Genomic DNA, 12,073 nt, shown 5'->3' on the forward strand with positions numbered 1-12,073 from the left:
TGTTATGGTCAGCTGCAGAAATGCCCTCTGAGTAACAGTGAGATGAAACAATGTCGATAAGACAAGATTTGTTGGAGTGTCGAACAGACAAAACGTGTCGATGTCACGTCGAAAGATGAAAGCCTCATGATCCCGGTAAAGCACAAAGCCACGGAGGACGTGGGGTTCGTAAGGATGTAAAATGGCCATAGTGCCTGATTTTCGTGAACCTTTTTTGAAAATGACTGGACCAAGATATACTATTTCTATTCAACATGTGTATCCCTCGTCCCTCCTGTATGGCGTACGGGAACACGTGCTCGGATTACCACAATGTAAGATTGAGAAAGTACAATGTTAGGATAATGGATTGTTGACGAGACAGAGAATTACAAGTTCGCCACAAGAAATCTTCTCGAAATGCAAAGCCCGTCCACGTCAGCTTTGTAATCGTTGTGAATTGTGCTTCTTTTCCAAAATGTGACCGACCCGATTCCTAAAAATCGTACAACATTGTTTTATAAAATGATAAACAAAATCACTTCCTGTTCACATTCACAGCCACACTCCACCTCTCTCTCCACCTTGGCCACTCTCAGAAATCATCCGGAAGGTGCGAAAGCCGCCCCCTCTGTGTCGACCCTCAGTTACAGTGGACCAGGCGCCGATGGAGTGCATTCAGCTCATGAAGCTTTGCTGGAGCGAGCAGTGCGAGCGGAGGCCAAACTTTGACCATATCTTCGATCAGGTGAGGATGGAGAACTGGGATGAGAGGGAAAAGAGGTGTGGAAGAAAGGGGGGGGGGGAAGAGACATTAAAGCACAAAACCTGAGCTCCAGGTTGCAAATATTTCTGTTCCAAGCACTAAGTTTGTCGCCCAGTGTGTCTGGAACAGTACTTGTACGAATCACCAATTACAGGTACAATATCGATACAACATGGCTGAGACGTGGATCCAATATACCTTTATTTCATTATTTAACTGAGACAGGAAGAACTGTGAGACAAGGATATCAGTGTATATATATATATACATTACCAGAACATTGGGAAACTGGCCAAATCCACACAGAATGTGAGATGAACATGGTCACAGCATCGTGAGCCCTGCACTTAGACATGAACAACAAACTGTGGGCCAGCCTTTCAACACCGATGAACGATATTGCTCACACTGCTCGAGTAAATGTAAACATTTGAACAATTTAATCACTTATGCAGAGCTCAAAGGAGTAATGCTCTCGACTATGAGCTGGTGCACCAGCATCACATCTGTCCCCTGGAATCGAAAGCTCAAAATGCTTTGTTTTCCCCCATGATGAGGCCGAAGGACGATGTCAGTTTCTTTCACATCGCAGGCAGTTCGGTGATCTCTCTTTTTTATACCACCTCTTCTCTGATATTGCTCCCTTTGCTCTCTCTCTCCAGCGAGTCCAGGATGCACGTGTTCTTACAGTATCTCCCTCCTTGTTAAAACTACCAAAATTCGGGCTGACTCCGCACCTCAACTCGTTTATTCCCCATTTCTCCCATCTACGGAACCTCTCTCCCCCCACCAGGGCTTCAAACAAGCTTTGCACCACCATCTCTGGTCATTCCCCAGCCATACCCATGATATTTTATACCCCCAATAACCTAATAGCTCTTATTGAAGGCTATTGCATTTCCACCACCACTCTTTTCCTCTTCATTCAATCTCAAGATTACTGGGTCACACCCCCAAATAAGGTCACAAACCCATCATAATGCCGTTGTGAGCGCACGATATGTCGCTGTTTGACCTTTGTATCAAATGCTGGAAAGAGGGACCCATGTGGCCGACCTGATGTCACAAGGAGAGAGCCAAATGCATTTGCATCGAGAATGTTTTTATACTCGCATGCGATTGAACGAGAACGGTACTCGTAGAGCGCTTCGTCTAACCTCATGCGTGCGCTCATTCTGAACAATAATACCATCGTTAACTGAACACACCACTCTTATAGTCCGCTGTTGTTATGGCTCATATACGCGTATCATCCGTGCACACTATTGTGTCACATCGTTTCTTGGCATGGGTTATGAACACCATACATTAAATTCTTCCATCACATCCGGTCGTATATATCAGATAAATGAAGTTTCAGATTTTTAGATCCTCGTGGAGGATCTCAAAGTCTTACTCACGTTGTTGTTCTTCCTCTTCTTCTTGTGGACATTTTTTTTTGTTTCACAGCCTACAGTTTTCATCGAAACTTCCTGAAACTTGGCATATTTATGTAAAAATACCCTGTGCAGACAGTAACCATCTCCGATTTTGAAAATTCCTCCCAGAAAAAAAAAGTTATGACTTCAAAATATCTCCGCTAATGGAAATCGCCTAAAAAAATTATCTCCGAAACTAGGCAAACTTTTTGAATTCTGTTTGCGGGAATCGAACAGGGAATTCGCAGAGATGAATTACCGCACATATGATACATCACTATGACGTCATATCAATTTTTATGACGTCATTCCTATTTTTTGACATTTTTTGTTTTACAACCCAGAGTTTTCATCGGATCTTCGTGAAACTCGCCATGTATATGCAGAAAGCCCACACGCAGGCAGTAACCATCTCCGAATTTGGAAATTCTTCCGAGAAAAAAAGTTGACGTCATAATATCGCCTATACCATTATCTCCGAAACTAGGCAAGCTGTTTGAATTCTGTTTGCGGGAATCAAGCCGGGCATTAGCACAGATAATTTATCGCAAACCTGATACATCACAATGACGTCGTATTCGTTTTTATGACATCATTAAGAGGACGAGGATCTTAGCTCATTCGAGCTTGTTGGATAAGGATTTCAATTCAACAAAGTATGGCTCGAATACCACTTCACCCATGACGTCATCGTTTTCACCCTATATACTCCATGGGGCATTGATGACATATGCCAAGTTTAAATTTTTTTTTCCATTCAGCGGTTTCGGAGAAAATGATGTCCAATTTTTTTTTTCTTCCTTTCATCCAAGATGGCTGCCATAACATGTGACCTATGATGTCAGAGTTGGCAATAAAATATTATCCATGGGGAGTGAGTGCTTCCTATGTTTTAAAGTTTCACATTGATCAGACAAGCGGTTGCAGAGGAAACCATTTTTAAAGCAATTATATATATATATACAGGGTGCTGCAAAAGTAGGTATACAGTAATGAATAAAAGTACAGTCCTTACTGTATACCTACTTTTGCAGCCCCCTGTATATAAATGCGGACACACACACACACACACACACACACACACACACACACACACACACACACACACACACACACACACACACACACACACACACACACACACACACACACACACACACACACACACGGGCATTGCAGTGGTCTCTCATCCCCCTTCAGGGCGAGACTATCTCGAGTTCATAGAACACCTTACCCCGCACAGGCGCCCAATCTTGAGAAACAAGGATATGGGTGGGATCTATGAGTGGCAAATTTGATTGGTTCAGATGACATAGAATGCTGTAACATTTTGTCCAAGTCCTGCTAAACGGAAGGGTGTTGAAAGTGCCAATAAGGTGATTTGTGTTCTACAGGTACAAGTACCTAATTCAATTTAAATAAAGATTTTAAAAGTAGTAGAAAAAAAAAAAACAACAAATAACCCTAACCCGTTTACCACCATTGATGCAGCGTCTTTTCCACCACCACGTTTAACATGTCGCATTAGTTCTTCGTGCCTGTTGTTTGTGTCCTTTACAACGTCCTGAAAAACAGCAACTTTCCTGTTTGGAACAATTTTACATTTTGTTTCAGTGCCAGGCAGCGAGACAATGTGAACCAACTGCTTCACCCCGCTTTTCGGTTCACGTGCTCGCCGGTAAATATTCTTCTTTCGTATGCAGCATCATGATGCTGTGAGTGGCATCATTTGCTGAGGCTTGCGGACGCGGTGTCCCCCTATAGGTTACAGCATGAATTTTGAACTTGGTAAGGGTGCCGGCGATAGCTCGTCGACTCTTCGCGAAGTAACTAATTGAAATAAACACCTTGAAAAATAAATGAAGTGAAATCCGTGAAAATATTAATGACAGATTTACCCTACTGGATGTTGCTGAGGTCGTGTGCTTAAACCGTTGAGCCGTCTCGTCTGACCCGACTATGCTGTCCGATCGGCGTTTCACGAGCAGGGCGTTACACCAGTGAGCGCACCATCCTTGGCGGGGATGTTAAACAAGGTGTCCCCTCTACTAGCATTCACTAAACATCTTTCGGCACTTCCCATGGTATCTTTCGAAAATATTCGGCCCTTGTGTGATCATACCCTCGATAAATCCCAATTTCCTACCTTAATCATCAGCACCCTTCGATGGTGTGATGACCTGTACAATGTCAGTTAGTTCTAACTCACGGGAACCCATCCATGTTCAGGAAATGGGGCATGGTCGTGCATTATGGTGCGGGAGTCGGTGTTAGGCCGGAGTCCAGATTGTCACCAGTCACAAAAGGACGATCAACCAGATGTTGCGTTGAAATCTAATGAGTAGCCTTCGAATATGCAGCTATCGGCAAAGTATCGGATAAAATTACGATGCCTTAGATATCCTCTGCAAGCAAATCCAGGCTGGAACAGCAACTTGGTATTTCTCCAAGAAGCCACAATGTTTGCGATGCAGCACTGTTGTTGTAGACAGAGGTTGCTTTCACCCCGGTTTGTCTGTCTGTCTTTCTGTGAGCATGATATCTCAAAATGTTGAGGACTGATTATGAGAAAGCTTGGTTGATGAGATGGGTGGGTGACGAGAACCGCCAGTTTCGACTTTGGTGTGTGACATGTACGAAAGGCCGGATCTGCATCCGGACCAATCATTGGAATACAAACGTAAACTGTTCAGCCTGGCCGAGGTATGCACTCTACCTTGTGCCGTTCTTGTATGTTTATGTCGTTGTGTGTGTGTGTCTCTCTCTCTTTTTCTTCTCTCTCTCTCTCTCTCTCTCTCTCTCTCTCTCTCTCTCTCTCTCTCTCTCTCTCTCTCTGCAGTTCAAAAGCATCAACAAGGGTAAGAAAACGAACATCATAGACAGTATGCTGCGCATGCTGGAGCAGTATTCAAGCAACCTCGAGGACCTGATTCGAGAGCGAACCGAGGAGCTTGAGGTAGAGAAGCAGAAAACCGACAAGCTACTTACACAGATGCTGCCACCGTGAGTTCCACACTGCATCAGCACCTGCAGTGGAGCGTTGTCTCATCTCACAATTCCACTCAATATGGAAACTTAACTTCTAAGTCTCAAATCTCCTTCCTCAACACACCTTATCCAACTTTTGTTGACTCACACCTTATTGCTCCTCTCTTCCTGCCTCTCACACAGTACCACCTCAATCACATTCACTTCCCTTAATTGGTTTAACACAATGCTTCATTTTGTGTCATGTATCACATCCTACACCACGTCACTGACCATATCCAGGTCGGTGGCCGAGGCTCTGAAAACCGGTACGCCTGTAGAACCAGAGCATTTTGACGGGGTCACGATATACTTCAGCGACATTGTCGGCTTCACGACCATCTCGGCGATGAGTGAACCGATTGAAGTGGTTGACCTTCTCAACGATCTCTACACCCTCTTCGATGCTATCATTGCCGTCTACGACGTTTACAAGGTCAGACAGTATGCTTACACATTGCATTGCATTCTACATTGCATTGCCAATGGCTGATTGATATCGATTTAACTGTGAAATGGACGATCAAGTTTACACGCGTAACGGGGAATCTGGCAAACCAAACAATTTGCAAATAAACAGGTTCTCCAACTTGAGTAATGCAAATGGCTACCCCCATACTTCCCTTACTCTCATTCTTCACCTCACCCATTCTTCCTCCAAGTGTCTCGCTGTTGTGCCCCCCTCTGCCCAGGTAGTGTTGCGTTTCTCCGCTTTCCACAGTGTTCTTTCATTTTTTACCCCACATGCGCGAAGCGAAAAGCGGGGTTAAGCAATTGGTTCACTTCTGTCTGTCCGTCTGTCTTTTTGTCCACAAACGTCCGTTTATGATCGAGAAACAACTTGATTTCAATTGAATGTTATGTTTTCAACACGAATGGGAACGCGGACGGGAATGCGGACGGGAACGCGAATGGGAACATAAATTGGAACACGGATCGGAACGCGAATCGGAACACGAATCGGAAAGTGAATCTGTAGTTTAGCAGAACTTTGTCTCCGAATTTGTCCCGATCGCACATGCGCAGAGAGGAGTGAGATCCTTATTCGTTCCACTGCCGAAGGTGGATGGAGGATAAGTTTTCACCCCTGTCTGTCTGTCTGTCTTTCTGTCTTTCTGTGAGCAGGATATCTCAAAAAGTTATGCGCAGATTTGGACGAAATTTGGTGGACAGGTTGGGTGTGTCACAATGATGAATTGATTCGATTTCGGTGAAGATCCGGATCTGGATCTGGGTACGAGAATTTTTCAAGTGATTCTTCACTGTTGAGTGATAGTGCCAAACACAACGTACTTGGTTACATGATAGCTCAAAAAGTTCTGGATGGATTTGGACGACACTGAGTGTGGACACTCGCATACAACATCTAACCTTACTCCTATATACACTCACTCACTACACCTAAGTGGACAGGTTGCCAAGGATGAATTGATTCGATTTTGGTGAAGATCTGGATTCGGACACAATAATTTCTTTAATATATTTTTTTTTAAACTGATTCTTCAGAATTGAGAGAAGGGGGCAAAAACAAGAGATAGCACGATATTCAAAAAAGTTGTGGACGAGTTATGACAAAACTTTGTGGATGACTTGGGTAGGTGACAAAAACAAGCCGATTACATTTGGGCTAACGTCCGGATGTGGATCCGACCTGTCGGTGGAATACAAAACGTAAACTGCTCTGTCTGTCTGAGTGCGTGCTCTACTGAGTGCCGTTCTAGTTCGACTCTGTCAACAGGCATAAATAACTAATGCAGCATGTTAGATAAGGTGGTGTAAAAGATGCTGCATCAACTGCGATAAACCTCCGAAAGTTGTTTTTCTACAACATTTAAAATATTTATTTTATTTCAATTCAATTACATACCGGTACGTGAACAGTGTCGAACACAAGTTGCCTTTTTGACGCTTTCAAAACCATTCCGTTTATGAGGGCTCGGACAAAATAGTACGACACGTTACGACCAATCAAATTTGCTCCTCGTTTTTCTTTTGTCCACAAAGTTAAGTCTCGTGGAGGAGCTGGAACATAGAACGTATCAGGACGTAATAAATCAAAAGGAACAGTCGAAAGAAGAGAAACGTACAAATAGCAAGGTTGAGCATCTAAATAGAGGGAAACTTTGACAAATGAGTGATACTCCCAGGAAGGAAAAACTGGAAACTTGGAAAGAGGTCAGCTTGGGGGAGGTTAACAAGGATAAGGAAGATCATGGTTTCAGATGGGGGATGAGAGAATAAGACATTTATAATAATATAAATGGATAAGAACAAGTAATATAAATGCTGCTGATAAAGGATCATTTATCGGACAGGTGGAGACCATCGGAGATGCTTACATGGTGGCATCGGGTCTACCGAAGCGGAATGGTAACCGCCATGCAGCTGAGATCGCCAATATGTCGCTAGACATCCTGAGTACCGTCGGATCATTCAAAATGCGACACCTCCCCAACATCGCCGTGCGCATCCGCATCGGGCTGCACTCAGGTGGGGAGAGGAGCCGAAGTGGTCTTGGAGGTGATCGGTTGAATGGTCATGGTGATTGGATGGATGGAAAAGCGAGTTTGAGTGTCATGATGGTGGAAATCATGATCATGTGGTTGTCCAAGGCACATACAAAAAGCAGGGGACATCACTATGGAGGACAGAATCGGACACGGTACGTGTGCTGTGTCCCTGCTGTAGGACCGTGTGTTGCTGGAGTTGTGGGCCTCACCATGCCACGATACTGCCTCTTTGGAGATACGGTGAATACGACTTCTCGGATGGAGTCCACGGGTCTGCGTAAGTCTTGTCCTTATTCATTTTTCTTTGTACGCACAAGGATAATGCATTGTACGCAAGGAACATAGTGCTGTCTGTACCGCAGACAACGTCCATTGGGGAAATAAGTGAACGAAGTTAAACACTTGCACCACATACAAAACAAAATAGTTTCTGTAGAAAGGTGCAAAATGACCCTCCACATATTACAAAAGCCAAAAGGCCTGTATTTTAGTCTTGTTCCTCCCTCGTACGTTCCATACATTCTGCGTCCCCCATACTCCGAGACAGACTCAGCCACAACACCTCACCTCACGACTATATACACTCACTCACTACACCTAACCTTACTCCTATACACACTCACTCACTACACCTAACCTTACTCCTATACACACTCACTCACTACACCTAACCTTACTCCGAGACACACTCACTCACTACACCTAACCTTACTCCTATACACACTCACTCACTACACCTAACCTCACTCCTATACACACTCACTCACTACACCTAACCTCACTCCTATATACACTCACTCACTACACCTCACCTCACGACTATATACACTCAATCAGTACACAAACCTTACTCCTATACACACTCACCCACTACACCTAACCTTACTCCTATACACACTCACCCACTACACCAAACCTTACTCCGATACACACTCACTCACTACACCTAACCTTACTCCGAGACACACTCACTCACTACACCTAACCTCACTCCTATATACACTCACTCACTACACCTAACCTTACTCCGATACACACTCACTCACTCCACCTAACTGTACTCCTATACACACTCAATCAGTACACAAACTTTACTCCTATACACACTCAGCCACTACACCTAACTTACTCCTATACACACTCACCCACTACACCTAACCTTACTCCAATACACACTCACTCACTACACCTAACCTTACTCCTATACACACTCACCCACGACACCGAACCTCACTCCTACATACACTCACCCAATACACTTAACGTCACTACTATATACACTCACCCACTACACCTAACCTTACTCCAATACACACTCACCCACTACACCGAACCTTACTCCAATACACCCTCACCCACTACACCGAACCTCACTCCTATACACCCTCACCCACTACACCTAACCTTACTCCAATACACACTCACCCACTACACCGAACCTCACTCCGATACACAATCACTCACTACACCTAACCTTACTCCTATACACACTCACCCACGACACCGAACCTCACTCCGATACACAATCACCCACGACACCGAACCTCACTCCTACATACACTCACCCAATACACCTAACGTCACTACTATATACACTCACCCACTACACCGAACCTTACTCCAATACACACTCACCCACTACACCGAACCTCACTCCTATACACCCTCACCCACTACACCTAACCTTACTCCAATACACACTCACCCACTACACCGAACCTCACTCCTATACACCCTCACCCACTACACCTAACCTTACTCCAATACACACTCACTCACTACACCTAACCTTACTCCTACATACACTCACCCAATACACCTAACGTCACTACTATATACACTCACCCACTACACCTAACCTTACTCCAATACACACTCACTCACTACACCTAACCTTACTCCGGGGCACACTCACCCACGACACCGTTCCTCACTCCTACATACACTCACCCAATACACCTAACGTCACTACGATATACACTCACCCACTACACCTCACCTTACTCCAATACACACTCACCCGCTACACCGAACCTTACTCCTCTATCCACTCACTCGTTACACCAAACCTTACTCCAATATACACTCATTCACTACACCTAACCTTACTCCAATATACACTCACTCACTACACCAAACGTCACGACTATACACACTCAATCAGTACACAAACCTTACTCCTATACACACTCACCCACTACACCTAACCTTACTCCTATACACACTCACTCACTACACCTAACCTCACTCCGATATACTCACTCACTGCACCAAACGTCACTACTATATACACTCACCCAGTACACGAACCTTACTCCTATACACACTCACCCACTACACCTAACCTTACTCCTATACACACTCACCCACTACACCTAACCTTACTCCAATATACACTAGCCAACTACACCTAACCTCACTCCTATATACACTCACTCACTGCACCTAACGTCACGACGATATACACTCACCCAGTACACGAACCTTTCTCCTATACACACTCACCCACTACACCGAACCTCACTCCTATATACACTCACCCAATACACCTAACGTCACGACTATATACACTCACCCAGTACACCGAACCTTACTCCGAAACACACTCACCCACGACACCTAACCTCACTCTGATATACACTCACTACACCTAACGTCACTAATACATACACTCACTCACCACACCGAACCTTACTCCGATATACACCTCACCATACTCCGATACACACTCACCCACAACACCTAACCTCACTCCGAGAAACACTCGCTCACGACACCTAACCTCACTCCTATATACACTCACTCACATATATACTCACCAACAACACCCAACCTTACTCCTATATACACTCACCAACTTCACCCAACCTCACTCCAATACACACTCACCCACGACACTGAACCTCACTACTATATACACTCACTCACCACACCTAACCTTACTCCTATACACACTCACCCACCACACCCAACCTCACTCCAGTATACTCACCCACAACACCGAACCTCACTCCCATACACAGTCACCAACTACACCGAACCTTACTCCAATACACACTCACCCACAACACCTAAGCTCACTCCTATACACACTCACCCACGACACCAAACCTTACTCCTATATACACTCAATCACTACACCAAACCTTACTCCGATATACACTCAATCACTGCACCAAACCTTACTCCTATATACACTCCCCCACGACACCAAACCTCACTACGATATACACTCACCTACAACACCAAACCTTACTCCGAAATACACTCACTCACTTCACCAAACCTTACTCCAAAATACACTCACTCACTACACCTAACCTGACTCCGATATACACTCACCCACTACACCTAACCTTACTCCAATTACACTCACTCACTACATGAAACCTTACTCCTATATACACTCACCCACTCCACCTCACCTTACTCCTATATACACTCACTCACTTCACCTCACCTTCCTCCTATATACACTCAATCACCCACACTCAACGTTACTCCGATATACACTCACTCGCCACACCGAACCTTACTCCTATATACACTCACTCACTACACCAAACTTTACTCCTATATACACTCACTCACTACACCTAACCTTACTCCTATATACACTCACTCACTACACTTAACCTTACTCCTATATACACTCACTCACTACACCAAACTTTACTCCTATATACACTCACTCACTACACCTAACCTTACTCCTATATACACTCACTCACTACACTTAACCTTACTCCTATATACACTCACTCACTACACTTAACCTTACTCCTATATACACTCACTCACTACACTTAACCTTACTCCTATATACACTCACTCACTACACCAAACTTTACTCCTATATACACTCACTCACTACACTTAACCTTACTCCTATATACACTCACTCACTACACCAAACTTTACTCCTATATACACTCACTCACTACACCTTACCTGACTCCTATATACACTCACTCACCACACCGAACCTTACTCCTATACACACTCACTCACTACACCTAACCTTACTCCTATACACACTCACTCACTACACCTAACCTTACTCCTATATACACTCACTCACTACACCTAACCTTACTCCTATATACACTCACTCACTACACTTAACCTTACTCCTATATACACTCACTCACTACACTTAACCTTACTCCTATATACACTCACTCACTACACCTTACCTGACTCCTATATACACTCACTCACCACACCGAACCTTACTCCTATATACACTCACTCACTACACCAAACTTTACTCCTATATACACTCACTCACTACACCTAACCTTACTCCTATATACACTCACTCACTACACTTAACCTTACTCCTATATACACTCACTCACTACACCAAACTT

General features: G+C 44.2%; 2 protein-coding genes across 4 annotated transcripts in view; one reads left to right on the plus strand and one right to left on the minus strand.

Annotated features, from left to right (window-relative positions):
- Nucleotides 1-12,073, plus strand: part of GUCY2F (guanylate cyclase 2F, retinal) — a 59,646-nt gene that overhangs the window by 43,646 nt on the left and 3,927 nt on the right. Inside the window, exons 14-18 of the mRNA XM_085863406.1 lie at nt 579-727; nt 5,003-5,166; nt 5,434-5,626; nt 7,506-7,680; nt 7,879-7,977. Of these exons, the coding sequence (XP_085719532.1) occupies nt 579-727; nt 5,003-5,166; nt 5,434-5,626; nt 7,506-7,680; nt 7,879-7,977 (780 nt within the window). The remainder of the gene's footprint in view (nt 1-578; nt 728-5,002; nt 5,167-5,433; nt 5,627-7,505; nt 7,681-7,878; nt 7,978-12,073) is intronic.
- Nucleotides 604-12,073, minus strand: part of LOC147009194 (uncharacterized) — a 53,102-nt gene continuing 41,632 nt past the window's right edge. For all 3 annotated transcript variants that reach the window (XR_015053110.1, XR_015053108.1, XR_015053105.1), the window contains one exon: nt 604-741. The gene's annotated coding sequence lies outside the window, so the exon portion shown is untranslated. The remainder of the gene's footprint in view (nt 742-12,073) is intronic.

Source organism: Eptatretus burgeri, chromosome 17, assembly GCF_056783735.1.
Source record: "Eptatretus burgeri isolate ZD-2024b chromosome 17, Ebu_testis_v1, whole genome shotgun sequence".
Lineage (NCBI taxonomy): Eukaryota > Metazoa > Chordata > Myxini > Myxiniformes > Myxinidae > Eptatretus > Eptatretus burgeri.